The sequence below is a fragment of the Octodon degus genome, unplaced genomic scaffold, assembly GCF_000260255.1.
Source record: "Octodon degus isolate 3935 unplaced genomic scaffold, OctDeg1.0 scaffold00036, whole genome shotgun sequence".
NCBI classification, from domain to species: Eukaryota; Metazoa; Chordata; class Mammalia; order Rodentia; family Octodontidae; genus Octodon; species Octodon degus.
Genome location: NW_004524612.1, coordinates 13,811,415 through 13,832,045, shown reverse-complemented (window position 1 = coordinate 13,832,045; position 20,631 = coordinate 13,811,415). Strand labels below are relative to the sequence as shown.

The 20,631-nt window shown below is 40.2% G+C and overlaps 1 protein-coding gene across 1 annotated transcript in view; it reads left to right on the top strand.

The window, feature by feature from the left end:
* Window positions 1–9,412: 9,412 nt before the first annotated feature.
* Pbk (PDZ binding kinase) overlaps window positions 9,413–20,631 on the top strand; it is a 25,292-nt gene continuing 14,073 nt past the window's right edge. The window contains exons 1-3 of the mRNA XM_023714630.1: window positions 9,413–9,486; window positions 15,231–15,319; window positions 20,358–20,448. Of these exons, the coding sequence (XP_023570398.1) occupies window positions 15,262–15,319; window positions 20,358–20,448 (149 nt within the window). The 5' untranslated portion in view covers window positions 9,413–9,486; window positions 15,231–15,261. The remainder of the gene's footprint in view (window positions 9,487–15,230; window positions 15,320–20,357; window positions 20,449–20,631) is intronic.

Below are 20,631 nucleotides of genomic sequence, written 5' to 3'. Positions count from 1 at the left end.
CACACACACACACACACACACACACACACACATAAATATTAAAAAAAAATAAAAAGGGTTTGAGGGAGGCTAAGGCAGGAGAATTAAAAGTTGAGGTTCAGACTGAGACTTTTTTTCTTTTTAAGGCTGGGGTAGTAGCTCAGTGGTAGATTCCCATGGTTCAATCAATACTCTATAATAAAAATGAGAGAGGCTGGTGTGGTGGCACATGCCTGTAACCCCAGTACTTGGGAGGCTGAGGCAGGAGGATCACCATGAGTTCTGGGCCAAACAGTGAATTCAAGGCCAGCCTGAGTTATATAGTGAGACCCTGTTTCATGAAAAGAAAGAGAGAGAGAGAGAGAGAGAGAGAGAGAGAGAGAGAGAGAATGCTAAAGCAAAGATTTTCATAAGGCTTGAGAAAAATCTGTTTTTTTCTTCACACTATAGGTTAATTTGATGCTGGGACTGTGGGGTGGAGAGAGCAGGATGTTTTTGAGCAGCAAAGGGTAAGCACAAAGACTGCCTCTTCAGTACATTCCAGGTGGCTACTGAGCTGCCAAAATGTAACCCACCAAATGCTTTCCTATTCGACAGTGTATTGATTCACCCTCGGCTGTGAGCATCATTGCTGGCGGAGCTAGAAAACAAAGATGGTTGTGGAGCAGAAACATAGTCAGGGTGCTGAGATTGTGGTCAGATGCAGGCCAGCCCAGAGTCTTACACAATCTCAGAGGATGAGATCCTCTGCTTTGTTAGGCATGAAGGAGGCGTTTGCCCTTGGGGAGGCTTTGAATTCCCTGTCACATCTCTTCATTTCCCTGGACCACGAGGGAAACAGGAACTCATCAATTACAGGCATTTCAGATCCCAGCAGTTTCCAAAGCACTTCTTGTTTTTCAAGCCCCATATTCCCAGAACGGGCAAATTTCCCTTACTGGGAGGTAGGGAAAGTCAGAAAGCTGCAAGTGGAAATCTTTAGCCATCGCGATGAGCGCAAGCTGGTGGAGTCCGGTGTCTCAGGGCTGCCCTGGCTTGCTCCAGGGCTGCAGCTGTTGCTCTCCCTGATGCTGGCTCCTGACCCAGAGCTCCTAATCCCTTAGAATTTCCTGGTGACTGGGTGTCAGGGAGTCTGTTGTTCCAATGAGGGTCCCCTCAATGAGCTCCTGCATGGAAATAGGTCACCAGAGAAACCAAGCCATGGTCAGAACCAGAACTTTCAGGGCTTCTGTCCTCAGCAGAGAGAGCTGGCAACTGAATCTACAGCTGATGATGTTATAGGCAGCTAAGTTAGGTAGAAATATTATAGGCAGTCAGACAGGGCGAGGCCCTCAAGACAATGTGGAGGAAAAGATGCCCTTGCAACTTTGGGAGAGACATACTCCTGGTGTGGGCCAGACCTCAAAACAAAAACAGTAAACAAACGCAGCCACATACCTCCCTAGGGATGGGCATCAGGGATTGATATTCTTAATAGGTATCAATCACCTTGAAGAAGCCAGAAGGAGTCACTGAGCCAATCCCTCCAAGAAAAGCCCCTATTCCATACTCATGCCCACTTGCTATGTGACTCACTTCCCTATATGACCCTGATTTAATCGATCTCACATGAGCAATTGTGCTTGCAGTCTTACTGGTTGACCATTGTTTCGTACTACCTCACCTGTGAATTCCCATGTTTTCCACCTTAGACCCACCTCACCTCGTGGTTTTGCTCTATAAAAATCCTTAGAAAGGGCAGATTCCCAGGCAACACCCCTTGGGTTCCCTTCTGTCCCTCTCTTGGACAGCTTTTTTTTCCTGAAGAAATATGTTCTGCTCTTAACCTCCATTGTTCCTAAAATTAATTTTTCAGTTTTAGAGAACATTGAATTTGATCCATGTCTTTCAGGTTGGGAGTTTCATTCCTCTATATCAATGCCTCTGGAGAAATATCTAAAAGATGAGGTTCATGGGGTTTTTGGGGTGCTGAATGTGCCCTAAGTTCACAGATACACTTGGGACCCTTTTAGACTTTACCCTATGCACATCTTTACCTGGCTAAAACAGCCTTTATAATTGACAACAGCAAATTAACTGTTCTCCTGGATTCTATGGCTCCCATGGAGGGTGTGGTAGGAGTTTGTTATTTGTAGCCAAGTTGGACATAAATTAGGGGAGACCTAGAACCTACTACCTGCAATTGGCACTTGATCTGAGGGACAGTTTTGGGGGGATTGAGCCCTTAACTTGTGAAGTCTGTGCTAACTTTGATTAGTGGTAGAATTACGTCAAGTTGGAGGCCATGCTGCTGTGGGAGCTGGTGACTCTGCTTATAGGGATATTAATCCCATTGAAACTGAGCCTCACCTTCATCACTTCGTTCAAGCCTAGTGACTTCCCAAAGGCTTCTCATCTCTAAACACCATCACAGTGGAGGTTAACAATTCAAACCATGAGCTTGTTTTGGAGGAGAGGGGGGCGGACACAATTCAGTCCATATAAGTCAGCAAACATTGATTCCAAGAGTGTCACTAAGACTTTAAATTCTCAGCTTGGTGTTTGTTCCCAGGCTAATTGGCAGACTTAGTATCAAGGAAGGACAGAAGGGATTCCATATGCAATAGTGTTTATCCATCTTTTCCTTCCCCCATTTACTTCTGTTTTTAAGAGTTTTTAAAAAGTTTCATGGCGCTAATAAGGCATATAAATTGTATTCTGATAGATATTAAGAACTGCTTTTTCTTACCAAAGAAAATGGCACATGTTTTATCAAAATTTGACAACTGAGATTAAAGGGTATTAAGATTAAGCCCCAGAGCACTAACTTAGACAAAACAACCAAAAATATAGTTATTCGACTTGGAAAGAGGAGCTAGAATCAAGGCATATGGAGGAGATTAAATCTGTGTTCCTCCTTCTCGGACTTCTGTAGGAAAAGGGGCTCTGGCCTCTTTGAGCTATGTATCACATCACCAAACCCAGTTCCAGAATATAAATTTACAATGACAGAACAGCAAAGATTAACTCCAAATACATGTCTTGGTATATTCTAAAGGCAAGCTTGAAAAGTTATAATATATAGACTTGCCTATTTCAGCTAAAATAACAGATTGCTATAATTTTTCCTGCTATTATAGTCAAACAAATAAAAATATACCTTTGCAAGAATTTAGAAGTACCTCGCTTTCATTCCTAGTTTGAATATGTAATTCACTGTTTTAAACAAGGGCTATATCTATAGGACACAGAACTTCAATTCATGCATTTCTAACATTCTGGTCACATCCCACTCAGTTAATAATGGTTAACTTAGCAAAGTTTCTTCACAAAAGGATAGTATTAAATAGCTGAAGAAGTTGCAAACTTTAACAAAGTTCTGTAATTACTGGAAAAACCTTTACAATGATTTGCAATGATCATTTAAGAATAAAAATAGGGGGCTGGCCTTATAGCTCAGCAGATTAAAGTACCTACAAGCAGGCACAAGGGCCAGGGGTTCGATCCCCAGGCCTGCTGTGGCAGCCCTGCCCCTGGGGTGCTCTGTAACAGCAATTGAGACTGGGAGTAGTGGTGCATGCCTGTAATCCCAGCTCTTGGGAGGCTGTAAACAGGTGGATCACTACCAGTCTGATCTAGTAGTGAGATCCTGAACACCCTGTAGACCCTTCCCTAAAATACCAAAAAAAAAAAAAAAAGAAAAAAAAAGAAAAGAAAAGAAAAATAGGAAGTAATACAGGACAAGTTTGCAAGGAAACATTGTTCACTGTCTTAATTGATATATAATATAATAATAAGATAGAACAAAATTACAGTACCTGACAAGCTAATATCAGTTTTTCATCTAAAAAAATTATCATTCAGCTCAAGATATTAAACATCATGGTGAAACATGCTCCAAAAAGTTGTAGCTACAGATGACTTATATTTTACTCAAAGAGGACTCTATTGAGAACTTGGGTCTACCTAACACCTACAGGAACCTCCACATAATTCCATCCTTCATAGAATGAGATTCCAAACCACTGCTTAGGAGAGGGAGTGGAGTGACAGGAAGAATGTTTTGCTAGGTGTGATCACATTATTAGTAGATAAAACAGAGCTTTTGTTGGTCCTCACAGTTAGAACTCTCTTAACCTGAAGAGAAAAACTATAGACCACCACTGTTCAAGCAGGAAGCCCCCACCCACTCACTCAGCCTGAGAGACTGGAATAACTCTTCTTATCAGGTTGATAAGCTTCCAAGCTCAGCTCTCAGGCTTACAGGAAGTCTTGTAAGTCTATAGAATGCCACTCTGTAAGCCAGCACAATGCTACTATACTATAGTCATCCTATACTTCCCTAGGCACTTCCTGTCTGACCCGCCAAGGGACCCCATCCATACCTAAGTTAGTCTATAAAGCAGGTTTTCTTCCTTTGTTCATGACAAAAGGCCTTCTCACCCTTGACCAGGCTGCACCTAATTTGAAAGAAAGCTACTGCCACTTACTTCAATCTTGCCTGTTCTAGCGGTCTCGGTTACTCTTTGTGGTGTAGCCTGACAGCTTTATTATCTTCCACCCACTACAAGTAAAACTGCACAAAGTAGGGTAACCATGAAAAATGCAACACAGGATATGAAAGACCAGAGTACTTATCCCCACCATCCATCTCCCTAATACTGAACCAACATAGGAAGCCCATTCTCAGGTCATTCAGGTTACCTTGAATGCAGTCTACATTTACAGTTGCCATAAGGAAAGTACCTTAGAAAGTAGTACTTGTGTTAAAGTTCAGTATGAGAAGCCTACAGGATTAACTGGGGCAGTTTAATAATATTGCTTTTTTATTTTTTATTTTTTTTTGTAGAACCCTTGCTCTTGCCAGGCGAGTGGTTATTCTACTGAGCTATCTCCCCGGCCCCAATATTGCTGTTTTGAGAGCACTAACACACAGGAAGTGAATCCAAAAAAGTTCCTTGCATTGTTTCAGTATTAGTAATTGTACAGCCATCACTGCCCCTCTTTACATCACACAATCACCAGAATTAGAAACTGCTTTGAAAACTAAAATTGGGGCACAGTCTGCTAATTAGAAGTTGCATACTGTTGCTAAATAGAAACCAGGTGCATGGTATGTTACAGCTGCAGAAATGGAAGCCTGCAGATTTAACAAGGGAGCCAAATCACGGTTGTAGACAATTTGAAGAACCTGGCAATGCTGTTGAAGCAAAATACTCAACACAGCAGGAAATAGACCAGGTTTAAAAAAAAAGCATTCTGTAAACAAGTAAGCATCGGATTATTTCCTTTCCCTTTGAGAATAAATACAGTTAAGGTTACTTTTAACCTTGGTAAGATATGTTTGCCCATAATGATCTTGATAATCACAACATGATATCTGATTTCACCTGCTAGGATTATAGTTTTGAGTAAGCCATAGTTACAAGAAGTATGTACCGTGATGCCTACAATTTCCTTTTATATCAATCACTGAAGAATTCAGTTGTCTTAAACAGTGAACAAGAGAAGAAGGCCTCATGCTTCCTTTGCAACATTGCCAATAAACAGGCTGTCATTTAATTCTGAGCACTCTCTTAGGTGTCTAAGGGGAGGACCTGGAACTGACACTTGCCTGGGAAGACAGGAACAGACAAATCCAGGTCAATGGCGCGTGTGGACTGGGAGGATGGAAGGCACCTGGGAGCGTGGAGGAGGAACAGCCCAGACTGCAGGTACAGGGATGGAGTCTGGGAGGAGTGTGCCACGCCTGAGTTGAGTCACTAAGGATGAATTCTGCCAGAGAACGCTTGGAGGGCTTCCTGGATGAAGGGACAGCATGCCCCTCTTCTGGAGAGCTGAAAAACCACAAGTGTCTAGAGCCGCCCCATGAACCAGCCACCTGAATCCAGTCTAGACAGACCCTGTTATCAACAGAGCATTAGAAACCACCTGAACACATAGGCTTTGTGTGAGCAAAAAGCTGGCCTTCTTTCTGTCTGGGTGCAGACAGGATGAGGTCATGAATGCTTTCAGCAGCTGGCCAAGGAGAAATTAGGTTTTTGTGGGTTTAGGGATGGGGTTATAATCCCAAAGAATCTGCGTGGAATGTTTGGGTTAAAGGTTCCCAGGATGGGCAGGGCAGGTGCGTAGATAACAGTGGGCTTTCCAGCATCAGGGAGGTTGCACGTCCTGTCCTAAATTTTCTTTTTATGGCCATCTGTTCTATTTGTTAAGGGCAGCATGGCCCTTTAGTGGTTTTCTTTTTGTGAAGGGCGACATGAACAGAGAACTCTCTCAGATCAGACATGACAGACTCCAGATATAGGCATTTGGGGTCAGATTGTAAAGGGTGAATTTTACCCTGAATTTATGAGGAGTCTTGAAGGATTTCAACCAGAGGAGTCATGTGTGAAATTCAAAAACAGAAGGATTAACCAGGCAGCAATGTGGAAACTGATTGGCAAGAAGGGGCTAGTGACGGGGTGGGAAGTGAGGGCACTGTAGGGGTCTTAACTAGTGAGGTAAGAGGGCTTACAGTCAAGAGGAAGGCAGGATGAAAAGGAAGGAAGGGACTTGGGAGATTAGGAGGAAGAGATGTCAAAATTTGGATGGCAGAAAGAAAGGAAACTCCAGTTTAGGCCCTAGGGATAGAAGGACAAAAACTAGGACAGAAACAAGGGAGGAACATAGTAAGGAGTCTCAGATGCCCTTGCCTGGGGACCTAGTGGCTTTGGGATCCCCAGTAGCATACAGAGACATGTGACATTGATTGGTTGGGCATGCAGATATAATAAGACAAAATGAGACACTGCCATCATTCTCTGATCAAATCAGCAGCAGCCACATGGTTTCAAAGAGAATTAGAATGAAATAGTACAAAGTACAGAGAAAATGTTAATTCTTTTCCTCTTTTAAAAGCTTCAAAACTAAGGCCTTATAGGGTAAAAGGTGAGGCCCCCAATGGAGCAGAAGCTGTCATTTATACCAGAACAGTGCTGACACCAGTGTTCCTTTATGCTCAACCAGCCAAGGGGCAAATACAGAGCAAGCTCTTTCGCTAAGCCGCGCCACGGAACCAGGGCTTTAAATACAGAAAAAAATAACTGATCTAGGTTGGATGCTGTGTCCTGTGACAACTGCCAAGAATTTGGAGATTAATAGTTGCATTTCACAGGCAAGAGCATTAACCTTGTAAATTTCAGACATCTCTGTGAATAATCTCTGGAGGTGTGTTTATGGTTACAGATGGAGTATGGGATGGTTAGAACCCTTACACAGGGGCTTCATTCTCTCATATGCTTTTGCCTTCATCTTACACCTGTGTCAATAACTTCATCTCCCCAGAGTTTCTTTTCACAAGCAATGGTTAATTAAGGGGCTTTTAGGTTCTGGCTTTAAGCAGTATTTTATTAACCAGCAAGAACAGAACATTGAGGAATTATAAAAAATGTAAGCCTTAATAAAAAAAAATAGAGAGCATTACATATATTTAAAGAAAAATGGTGAGGTGTGTAATATTATGCCCTTGCCAATAAAAAAGAAATTAGAATGGGAATAGAGGGAAATGAGATACTATGTTTCTTCGAAGAGGGTAAGCCAAAATGGGAAGGCCCTGGCATTGGAGGTGTGTGTGTGTGTGTGTGTGTGTGTGTGTGTGTGTGACAGAGAGAGAGAGAGAGAGAGAGACAGACAGACAGACAGACAGACAAAGAGAGAAAGAGACAGAGAGACAGAAAGAGAGAGAGAGAGAGAGAGAGAGAGAGAGAGAGAGAGAGAATGCATTTGTTGAAAAGGAAGTCCAAACTCAACACTCAAATTCCGTGTTCAAATCCTAGGCTCTATTGATTATTAGCTCTGTGACTTTAGGCAATTTGCTTACCTTTTCTTTGCTTCAGTTTCCTCATTTCAAAATTGAGGTTTATGATCATAATAACCCATATAATACAGCTGTTATGAGGAATAAATGAGCTAGAATATGTAAACCACTTAAGACAATAGATACTAAATAAATGTTTGCTATTGTTACTGTTTGATTTGATTTGATTTTTTTTTTTTCAGAACTGGGGATTGAACTCAGGCCCTTGCACTTGGCAGGGAAGGTTTATTCTACTGAGCCATCTCCCCGCCCTTTGTTGTTTGATTTTGAAGAAAAAAAGCTTTTGAAGACTTGATGGTAAAGACTTAGGAGAGAAAGGTGATTTTGCTAACCTGTGGGAAGAGATGGGTGGACTGCAGAATGCACTGTGCTTCAGTTCATCATCTTGGGCAGGAGAAAAATCTTTTCTCCAGAGGCTGGGGAGATAGGCTAAAAAGGGTCAGAGATGCCTCTGAAGGGTGGAAGTTGTGTACGAATCTTTGGATGATCTTCATTTTTTTTTTTTTTTTTTTTTTTTTTGAGACAGAATTTGGCTATATAGTTCAGGCTGGCCTTGAACTCACTGTGTAGCCCGGGCTGAACTGGAACTCACTGTGATCTTCTTGCCTCGGCCTCCCACGTGCTGGGATCACAGGTGTGTGCCACCACCCTGGACTTCCATTTCATTTTGAATAGCTGAAGAGGCGAGTAGAAGGAACTGTCATCACTTACTCTCCCAGATACCTGTTCAGCCTCCTGATAGATCTTGTTGCTTCCTTTCCAGTATTAATCCAACACAAACAGAACACGGAATGATCAATAAATGCTTCTCAAGTACCCTGGCAGAAGATAAGATACAAAGCCAAAAAACCCTTTCTCCCCATTAAAAATAGAACTGCAGTTCATGATTGTATAGAAGCTACACGCAAGATGATCCATTTCTCAAACAGACTTGTAGGTGAAGTAGCTACTACACATATAAAACATTCCCCAGGACGGGCTGGGATCATATTTGAAACTTAGAAGTAAAATAGGTAGTGACGTTAATGAAATTGCTGTCACTGGGACAGGACGCTGTGGGAATGTGTGTGTATACAACAGTGTATTAGTAAGTATATGAGCCACTGTGTCACTATGGGATAAAACCGTTAAAATAAATAAATAAATAAATAGGCTATTCGTTCTTTCTAAGCCCATCTTGGATGTTGATTTTCCTCCAAGTGCGAAAAGGGCACTGTCTTTGAATGTCTATCGCATTGTGCTCCTTTTAGGAAATACCCTAATTGCTCACGTTGAAAGTGTGTGTGTGTGTGTGTGTGTGTGTGTGTGTGTGTTGGGAATATATATTCTTTTTCACCAGCATTTGTTCCTCTGTAGCTTTCAGCTACAGCAGACTGTAGCTGTAATGTCAATACGTCCTTGCTTTGCGCTTCTCTTTCTCCTACTTATTTTGAAATAATTCCTCTCTGGCAGCCGGTAGAACCAGGACACGCAGAGGAATCGTTAGAGAAAAAGGAACGGCTAATCGGGTGTTATGTCCTTCGCGGCCTTCCGTAGTTCAGGGTCGCCCCGGGGGCGGGGCGCTGCGGCGCGCGGCATTTTCGAAGTTTGAAGCGTTCTAAACGCAACGGCTGTAGTCGAGGCAGCTTCAAGGTACCCGCCGTCGTCACTTCGCTCTTTTTGAGAGTCTGGTAAGGGACGCCATAAGCTTGTCTCCCGTGTTCTTACACTTAGTTTTTTATTCAGGGCTCGGGGAGGGGCTTGCGGCAGGCGGCGGCTGGGAAACGGGGGCCGCCCGGAGCGAGCGGGGCCTCGGCGGGAGCTAGCTGGTGACTCGCGGGGGGCGCCGCCTTCTCCCTCGAGCCTCTCTAACGTCGCTTCTCGGTTTCTAGGCTCGGTGGTTGGGCCTCTGACTGGGCCGGGCGCATGGTCCCGGGGTCCTCATGGGGGACCCTTTCTGTTCCTGAGGCTTTTCTTTACGTTCAGCCCGCGGCTTCTTCTCCCCCTCCGCCTCCTCCCCGCCTCTTCTGCCAGCTTTCTTCTCTCTTGTGTTTTTCTCGTTACCTCCCATTTTCCTCCTAGTGTCTTGTTTTTCCCTTGTAGGCTGCGGTCTCTCCACACCTCAGCTTTGCCGTCAGTATTTTGTTGAGTCGGGTGGTTGAGGGTCCAAAAGTTATTGACGACCGATCCAGTTGATGTCGGGTGTGTGTACAGCTTTGAGACAGCGTTTGAGTCAGTGGACAACAGCCGTCTGTCACTAGCTAAGGCCTAAACCCAGTGGAGCGTTCAGTCGTGAGCACAGTTGCTTGCCTTCAGAGAGCTGTGAAATGGAATGGGTGTGATATAGTTAGAGTAATTTAAAGGTGAAACGTGAGACTGAGTCCTCAAGTGGCCCCAAAATGTGAGGGAATATGAAATAATTTATATTTCAAGCTAGTTTTTATTGGCAGTGAATTTTTAAAGAAATTTCCTTCTGTGCATCAAAAAATCTTAATGCTACAGCACTAGGAAGCCTGAGGCAGGAGGATTGCTGTGAGTTCAAAGCCAACTTGGGCTGCGTAGTGAGTTCAAGACTAACCTGAACTACATTGCAAGATGCTGTCCCAAAAAAGAAAAGAAAATCAATAGCACAATTTGTCATAGCTAAATCTTGGAACCAACCCAAATACCCAACAACTGAGGAATGCATAAAAAAGATGTTGTCCTTTTAGGTAACAGTATTGCTTAGCTATAAAGAAAGACAAAGTTGCAGTTTTATAGGTAAAAGGATGCAACTAGAAACCATGCTCACAAATAAAACTCTCATGTGTAAACATTGTGTTGCCTCTCTAGTGTAAGAAACCGAAAAAGTAAATAAAACCCAACATCTATAATAGATATTGTGATAGGGAGAGAAACTGCTCAAGAGGAAGAAACTGGGATGGGTAAAAGGAGAAAAGAAGGAAGGGAAGAGAATATATAGAGATAAGATTGTTACCACTGAGTGTCCTCTTAATTCATTGAGAAAAGTTTGTGCTTAAATTGTTTGATCAGTTTACGCATGTCCATATCCTGTAATATGAGCAACTAATTTGAACATAACCATATGCAGTATATTAACCATTGTTAATCTGTTATCTTGTTTTTAAATTCTGTATTATTATTTTTTCTCTTTAAAAAATATCAAAAATTCTTTGTGCTGTTGGAGAAAAGGCAGTGAGACTTTCCAGCTGGCTCTGCTTGCCAAAGGTTTTTGCTTTCTGCCTTGCTCGCCCGCCCCTCAGGCTGCTTTTCCCCTTCCATTTCTTGAGTAGGGATCCCCAAAACTACCTGCACTCTTGGTGCACTGAAGCCCTGTATCATTGGTGGCAAGCCCTTGACCCGAATGTGGTAGTGAGCTGTCAGCATCATTGCAAGTTCTGTTACTGCGCTTTTCTTTTAACATATGAGGTCGTTTTTTCTAAACTAAAACTTCAGTTTTGATGGTTTAATTGCAGTGTTGTCATTTTGCTATTAAAAAGTGGGTTTGGGTTTGCAGTTTGGGCACCCAGTCTCTAAAAGCTGTGCCATCCTTGCTGTATGTGTCCTGACCTGCTCTCTTGGTTTTAACACCATGTGTGCACTAATACCCAAAACACCGTGTGTGCACTGATGACTCAAGACTCATGTCTTCAGTTTGGATTCCACACTGCCTATTTAACATTTTCACCTAGAGTCTAAAAAGACACCCCAAAATGAGCTTCCAATCTCAGTTAATGGTACCCCAATTTTTTCAGTTGCTTAGTCTAGAAAAGTTGGAGCCATTATTGACTTTTTTATATTTTTAACCGTTGTTTACCCATCAAGAAATCAGGACATTTTCTGGAAAATTCCTATAAATGGGATCATCCTGTATGTGGCCTTTTGCATCTAGCTTCTTAGTATACATATTTTTGAGGTTTATTCATGTTGGAGAGCATTTCATATTGTATACCACTGTACTGTACATCCATAGTTTATTCCTTTTTATAACTAATATTCCTTTGTATGTATATACTATTACTTCAGAATGTATATATTATACATTCAGATCCTAGTGGATATTTAAAGGACATAAAAGACCTTTTTACAGCTCCTCAGTTTTAGAGAGGAGGGTGAAATACTCTGTACCCTCTGAACTAGGTGGTTTTTTGAAGTACACATATTATAGTTAAAACAAAAATCCTAGTAACTATCATAATATGGTCATGGGTTTGTACTTCTCTCATTTTTCTTCTTTCTTTTTTTTAAGATTTAAAATTTCTGAATTTAGTTGAACTTAAAACATCACATTTCCAAGAAAAATGAACCTTTTGCACAAGAAATTTGAATAAAATCATATCCAGATATACAAAAATGAAATTGTCGAAAACTTATAAAGAAAAAAAATCATTAAAGCATATACATTAAAAAATTAGCTATGGGGGCTGGTGAGATAGCTCAGTGGTCTAAAGCACCTACTTAGAACAAGCTTAGCAAAGCACAGGGACTGCGGTTCGATCCCCCAGCACCACATGCCATCCAGCCCAGCCCCTGGGTGGGCTGAGCTGCCCACAAAAAAAATAAATACTCTATTAAAAAAAAAAAAAAACTTTAAAAAAATTAGCTATGGAAGAACAAAATTAAATAGCATCATATTTCACATTAGAAAGAAAACAAAACCAAAAAAAGACCAAGTGTGTAAGAAACTACACTAAAGTACTGAAAGAAAGGAAAAAAACAGATCTGTCCTCTTTGAATTTTATACTTAGCAAACATACCTTTGAAAACTAAAAGTAAAATATTTTCCAGTTATACAACCTTGAAATATTCTAATACCTCCAGATGTAGCATATAGGAAATAACAAAAAGCATATTTCAGAAGGCAAGAGAAGTTGCTGTTTGCTCCTGGATGAAGAATAAAGAGCTCTCAAAATGATAGTTATGCAGGACTATGTAAAATATATTAGATGAACCCATTTAAAAGATCACTAAAGATTTCTGCGAAACAGTATCAATCTTACGTCGAGTTATACACATGTCTTTTTCATATATATGTGTGTGTGTATAAGAGATAGGGAAGAAGTAATATAAAGTCAATGGAAAATGGAAATACACTTTTTAAAGTTTCTAATACTAAGAGAAAAAATGTCTTTTAAGTAGGTTGTAAGTCAAATATACAGTATAAATCTTAAGATTAAGCAATATTCAGAAAATTAAATATTAATTAAAAACTAAATGTTTCAGAACAATTGAACTAAGAAAAAGTTTTTATGGTAGTAAAGAATTACTAAGAATAAAACATAAGATAAATACTAGAATGACAAATAAATGACCAGCACTTCTAACAGTTTGGGGATAGGATATTGCACAAAATTCTAGTGTGTCATGGACATGGATAATGTCCATAACACTTACTGGTGGCCAGATGTCACTTGTGGGACTGAGCTTCTGCTATTTCCTTGACATCCATCCTGTAGCCCTAGACAGAATCATGACCCATAGGGTGCAGGAGAAGTCCATTTGTAGAGTATGCTGATGGAAATATCTTGCTGCTGTATACAAAAGAATAACTGAAAGACTGCTTTTGTGTACCTCTTATTCTCCTGTGTTTAATTGTTTGCCCTATTTGATGGGTTCTTTCCGTTCTCATTCATGGAGTTGTGGTCATTTTGATCCCTCTCTAGAACACCTTTTAGTAGTCTGTGTAGGTTTGGCTTTCTCATCATGAAATTCTTTAGTTGTTCTTTGTCATGGAAGTATTTCACTTCTCCTTCTCCATGATACTTGAAAGAGAGTTTTGCAGGGTATATCAGTCTGGGTTGCAATTTGTTTTCTTGTAAGACTTGAAGTACTTTGCTCCATGCTCTTCTTGCCTTGATGGTTTGTGAAGAGAAATCTGCCGTTATCCTGATGGGTTTTCCTTTAAACGTGATCTGTTTCTTTTCTTTAGCGGCTTTTAGAATACTGTTCCTGTGCTGAATTTCTGGGATCTTGGTTATTATATGTCTGGGTGTGGTTTTAATTGGGTTGATGTTATTTGGAGTTCTATATGCTTCGGTTCCCTGAGTGTCAGATAGTTTCCCCATATTTGGGAAGTTTTCTGCTACTACTTCTGCCCATATTCTTTTTAAATCATTTGTATTGACTCCTTCTTTCTCATTGATGCTTATTAGTCTTATGTTGTTCATCTTTGCATCGTCTTGCAGATGTTGGAATATTTTTTCCTGCATCCTAGTTGTTTTTAAGAGATCTTTTCTTACTTTTTCACTGTCTGCAATGATGTCTTGAAGGTCTGAAAGTCTATTCTCACTTTCAAACAGTTTCGCCAGCTTGTGATTGAGGTTTTAAATTCCTGTTTATCACTTTGGATCTGCTTCATGCATTCTATTTCTTTCCTATATTGCTTATTCAAGGATTCCATCATTTTTATATTCTGCTCTATTTTTTTTTAATCAGTGTCTTCTTTAGGAGCACATAGTACTTCTTTCACTATAGTTATTTTTTTTTTTTACTTGAGAAATTATTTCTTTATCCATCTATCCATTTATGTGTGTGTGGCTAGTTCAGCCCACCAGGGGGCGGGGCTGGCTGGCATGTGGTGCTGGGGGATCGAACCGCGGTCCCTGTGCTTCAGGCAAGCTTGTTCCAAGTAGGTGCTTTAGACCACTGAGCCATCTCACCAGCCCGAGAAATTATTTCTGATCTGATTTCCTGTATACCTTTTCTACCTTTCTGCAGTTGTTTACTTCAGACGCTATTATTTCAGAGATTTCAGGTGTATGATTTCCAATTTCTTCTATGCTAGTGTCTTCTGCATTTCATTCCTTCTCTTTGTCATTTTCTACAGCACTGTCTTCTGACCTTTGGTGTAGAGCTTAGATAAAGTTATTACCTTAGCACCAGGTCCAAATCTGCCAAGTTCAAACTCGTCCAAGTAGGTGTGGCTTGGATCTGGTTGGTGTGCTCCACTTATTCCTGTTGCAGCCCTTGGAGTTGAACCCTCTGTGCCATTCTGGCAAGATGTTCTGTTCCTGAATCATCTGGATGGGTATTGCCTCTAACCTGTTTGCTGGGAGTTCTGCTGCAGGTTCCACGCTGGATTTGGGCTCTAGTCGAATGAGGATCCAGCGGGCCTCAGGTCGTCTTACTCACATGCCGGGCCTGGGCTCTGGGTCGAATCAGGATCTGGTGGGCCCCGGTTCCTCTCACACACTGCGCCTGGGCTCCGGGTCAAATGAGGATCTGGTGGGCCCTGGGTCATCTCACATGCCGGGCCTGCACTCTGGGTCGAATGAGTCTCATTTTTCTCACTGTAAATAAAATTAAACTAAATATTTGCTGATGTCTTTTTCAGTTTTCAGATTTTGTTCGTATGACAAAATGAGTGCTAATGTTACAGATTTTCTTCATGAATGAGAGCTGTATTCTTTAAAACTTCAATGTAAGTTGTTTTTAGTTCCATCATAGGACCTGGAGTGGTTGCTGTAATGGAAGGAATCAATAATTTCAAGACACCAAACAGATTATCTGAAAAAAGGAAATCTGGTAAGAACTCTGGTGTCTTACCAGATGTCTTTCTTCTTCATTATTGTTGCTATAGAAATGTCTTTGTATTATTGTAGTTTCCCCTATTTATTATCTTTTACGCAGTTGTACCTAACTATGGTGTTAGTTTTAACAAATTAAAACTGATGGGACAGGGTTTGGTCACCTGTGTACAATTTTTGTTGACACCCTAATGATTTGAAAGTTCTGCCTGGTGAAGAATCAGTTTAGATTGAGTCAGTAAGAACTCACTTTATGTTTCCCTTCCTTCCACATGTTGCTCTCCTGAGATAAAGATATCTTATAAGGCAGTTCAGTGAGTGAAGAGAAATAGTCAATCAATAACTGTATGTCCACATGCACAAAACAAATTTCAATCCTTTACTCACATCATACACAAAAATGTGTATAATAAGAAAATTTCATAGTAATAACAGGAGAGAACCTTAGGTGGTTCATTTCTAGTGTGTAGATTTCTTTGTACTCTGCAGCAATGCTAAACTCGCTTTTTCTCCTTACTTTATTTTATTTATTTATTTTTTTTCTGGCACTGTGGGTTTTAACCAGCCAGGCAGGGGCTTGCACACTGAGCTACATCCTCAATACTTTTGCAAAAGCTTTATTTTGAGACAAAATCTTACGAGGTTGTCCAGACTGTCATGTACTTGCAAGACCCCTCAGTGTCCCTAGTGGCTAGAGTAACAGTTGTTTGCCACTGTGCCTGGTAGCATTTTTATAGCTTGCTTAGGATATTGTAAGTAGTTGGTTATGTGTAGATGAATAAATACAGTCTACTTTCCTGCAATCTGTATGACTTTATTTCTTTTTCTTATCACATGGCTCCAGTATGTTTTTGAAGTGTTCCCCTGTATACTTGCCTGGCTCCCATTATATGAGACAGAGGCTTTTTGCAGATACCCTTATTAGGTTGAGACATAGTTCTGTTCCTAGTTGTTATCATGGATAGATACTAAATTTTTTAAGTACTTTTTCTGAACCTTTGCTATAACCAAGATTTGTTTGTTTCTTTTTTTTTTTTTTTAAGTTTTCTTTTTTTAATGTGTTAAGGTGGCAAGCTATGTGAATTTTCAAGTGTTAGACCAATCTTTCTAGGATAAAACCATTTTGGCCAAGATGCATTTTATACATTGCTTGATTTGATTTGCCAAGTATTTTCTTTCTTTATTCATGAGAGATATTGGACAATAGTTGTCTTCCGTTTAGAACATTTGTCTAGTTTTGGTATATTGTGTTCTGTATTCCTAAAGTAAGATTGGAATTTTTTTTTTGCGGAACCGGGGATTGAGGAAATATTTTCTTATGAAGAAATACTTTATCTGATATGTATTCTTGACTGCATGGTAGAATTCACCGTTAATGCTCTCTGGGCCTGTAGTTTTCATAGTAGGAAGATTTTAACTGATTGCACAGTTACTCAAGTTACCTGTTTTTCTTTTTTGAGTTTTATTGATGTTTTCAAAGAATTTGTCTGTTTCTTCTAAGTTGTCAAATTATTGGCATAAAGTTATTTTTATGTACTCTGATCATCTTTCTGTAATTTCTGATGCTGCTATTTTATTTTTTGCCTTAGTCCATTTGACTTGAGGTTTATCTATCTAGATAAACTTGGTGATGGTTTCACATCGTTGAAAAGGCTGGACTTTCTTTTGTTATTGGGTGGAATATTCCATAACTGTCCGGCCATCTGGTTGGCCTGTTCATATTGTTTTGTTCAGGTCTTCTACTGTCCTGCTGATTTTCTGTGTGCTTTTAATTATGGAGAGAGGAGTGGTGATGTCACTAACTACAGTCGTGGATTTGTCTGCTTTCCTTTGAATCTAACACAGGTAATATTATAAAATGTTTATCATCTGTGTAGTGTTATCTAATAAATTCTCTGCCACGAAGAAAATGTTCTGTTTGAGAAGCAGATATGCAAGCCACTAGCAACATGTTATAATAAAGGAGTTTATTATAAAGAGCATACATCTTACATTTTGTTTTTATGTATTCGGACAATTTCTGCTTTTAAGTGAACTGTTTCACTATTAGGCACTTGTGGGTATTTTAATTTGGATTCAAATCAATCAAAATTAAACAAAAATGTTGTCTTAGGTACTTTTCTTGTTGCCACAGCAACATACCTAAAACCCAGAGTTGAAGGAGGAAAGGTTTATTAAACTCACTTTGTGGAGGTTTCAGTTCATAAGGGGCTGGCTCCAAGGCAAGGTGGCACCTGCATAGGACACCAGTTCATGGCATTTGAAGACAGCAAATCAATAAGAGCAAGACACAAAGCCTCTTTTTATCCCTTATATTGTGTCCAGTCTACCGGGATTAGGGTGATGCCAATCCAATCACTGAACTGATCCAGCAATCACCCACCCTTAATTCCAGCACCCTTAATCGTAGGATTGCACCATGAATCAGTCACACACTTGAGATTCAGCCACCTCTGAAAAAACTATGACTGCATGAGGTTTTGAGGGGGAAATCTAGACACAAGCCATAACATTTATGTTGCACTAACCATATTTCAAGTGCTTAGTAATAACATGTTGCTAGTGATTTGCATACTGGACAGCACAAATACAGAACATTTTCTTCATGGCAGAGAATTTATTGGACAACACTGTTTAGATGATAAAAATTTTATAGTATTATCTGTGTTAGATTTAAATCTACTGTTTTGTGATGTCTTAATTTGTTAATTTCATCCCTTTGAATTGATGGTATCTTTGCTTCAGCTTATTTTTCAAGTAGTATGAATCATATTTTTATATTTCTTTTGTACCTAGTAAGTTTTTTTTTTTTTTTTTGTGGAACCAGGGATTGAACTCAGGCCCTTGTGCTTGCCAGGGAAGTGCTTATTCCACTGAGCCATCTCCCTGACCCCCTTGTTTTGTTTTTTGAGGCAGGGTCTTGCTGTGTTATTCATGCTGTCCTTAAATTATAAGTGCCCACCTGGCAAGTGCAAAGTCCTGAGTTCGATCGCTGGTACAAAAAAAAAATTCACTATGTAGCCCAAGCTGACTTTGAATTCATGGCAATCATCCTGCCCCAACCTCTCAAATGCTGGGATCGCAGGCACGTGCCATCACACCTGGCTTTTACCTGGTCATGTTTGATTAGATAGTAGATACTTTACATGGAGTGCTGGATTCTGTTACTTCTTTTTTTTTTTTTTTTTAATTTTCTTTTATAAAAATTTATTTATTTGATATATAGTCTTTCTATGCAGTTCAGACTTATAGTGCTAGGATTACAGGCCTGTGCTACCACACTCAGGTTTGGGTCCAGCCCAACATGCGGTACCGGGAATCAGACTCAGGTCTTCGCTCTTTTTTTTTTTTTTTTAACTTTTTTGATTATTATTTATTTATTTTTTTGTTTGTGTGTGTGTGTGTGGCCAGCTCAGCCCACCAGGGGGTGGGGCTGGCTGGCATGTGGTGCTCGGGGATTGAACCGCGGTCCATGTGTTTTGCTAAACTTGTTCTAAGTAGGTGCTTTAGACCACTGAGCCATCTCACCAGCCCAGGTCTTTGCTCTTGACCAGGCAGGTGCTTAGTCTGCCAACCTATCTCCCCAGCCCTGGATTTTGTTATTTCTTCAACATTTTTAATATCAGGTTAACTTACTGCAAGGCTTACTGCATTAGGCTATTCTTTCTGAGACTTTTTTTTTTAATAGATTTTTTTTTCTTAAGTTAAAATTTAGTGTACTACTGCTTGTAATCCTTTAGAGGATTTTACTTAATATTTTGTATTACAAGGTTACTACATTTTGGCCCATGGTAAAGTGAGCTTATTCCTAGACTTATAATTTCAGGTCATTATTTAGCCTATTGCTTTAGCCTGGCTTTTGGGGAGCTTATCCATTATATGTGTCAATAAGTACTTAGTCAAGCACTTAATGAAAGACTTTCTGATCTGTGTATGTGTGTGTATATATATATATATATATACACACTTTATAGAATATTTATTTCTTAGTTCTCTGCTCTACAAATTCTAGCCACCTAAGGCTTTTTGACCTTTGATCTCCCTCTCCTCAGTTTGACAAGACTGCTGAATTCTGTCAAGTTTTCTAGTTAATGGTGAGAGGCTATTGCAAGAGTAGTTGACTTCTGAGAAGCAGAACTCTTCTATCCCACCCTTTTAATGATTTACAGTGCTCTAATATATACTGTAATAGTGCTTCAGATGATGTTCTCTTTGGGTTTTGGCTTTTTTTAGTTGCAAAAGCAGATTCCAGTAATCAAGTATATATGTGCTTATGCATGCGTGTGATCTCTTTCTTTGGACACATGCTGTGATATAAGTAAGGGTCAGCAAACTTTTTGGTAGTTTAGACCTGGAGGATCGGGTAGGGATTCTCATATACTGTTTGTTTTTTTTTTTTAACTTTTTAACAGTGCTTTAGTAATGTAAAAGTAGTTCTTAGCTGTAAACCATATAAGTTGAGTAATTTACTAATTTCTACTTCAGGGGGCTGGTGAGATGGCTCAGTGGTCTAGGGCACCTACTTGGAACAAGCTTAGCAAATTACAGGGACCGGGGTTCAATCCCCCAGCACCACATGCCAGCCAGCCCCGCCCCCTGGTGAGCTGAGCTGCCCCCCCCACACACACATAAATAATTTCTACTTCAGTGTTAATGTAGGATAGAATTCTAAAAGTAGATTTGATGAAGTTATCTTTATTTTTTATTTTTTTAAAATTTTATTTATTTGTGTGTGTGTGTGTGTGTGTGTGTGTGGCCAGCTCAGCCCACCAGGGGGCGGGGCTGGCTGGCATGTGGTGCTGGGGGATTGAACCGGCGGTCCCTGTGCTCTGCCAAGCTTGTTCCAAGTAGGTGCCCCAGGCCACTGAGCCATCTCACCAGCCCGAAGTTATCTTTAAAATTAGAATTGATATTGTCAAATTGATCTCCACAAAGTCTGTGACATTTAAGAATGCTAACGGGTCTTTAAAATAATTATGGTGCTTTGCAGAAGACCTTTCAAATATTAATTGTTTGTTTTTCTTTTTGACATTTAGTATTATCAACTCCATGTATAAATATTCCTGCCTCTCCATTTATGCAGAAGCTTGGCTATGGAACTGGAGTGAATGTTTACCTAATGAAAAGGTGAGTATGAGATTTCAGATTGACCTTTTTATCAGGAATAATAAAATGCAAAAATCTAGATTTGGCAAGTGTTCCTAGTCTTATCTGACTGCTGTGTTCCAGTCCCTAGAAGTTGGAAAGCTGCCAGAGTTTTCCTGGTAAACTTCTAGCTTCCTCCTCATGGATTACTAAGGATTGGCTTAG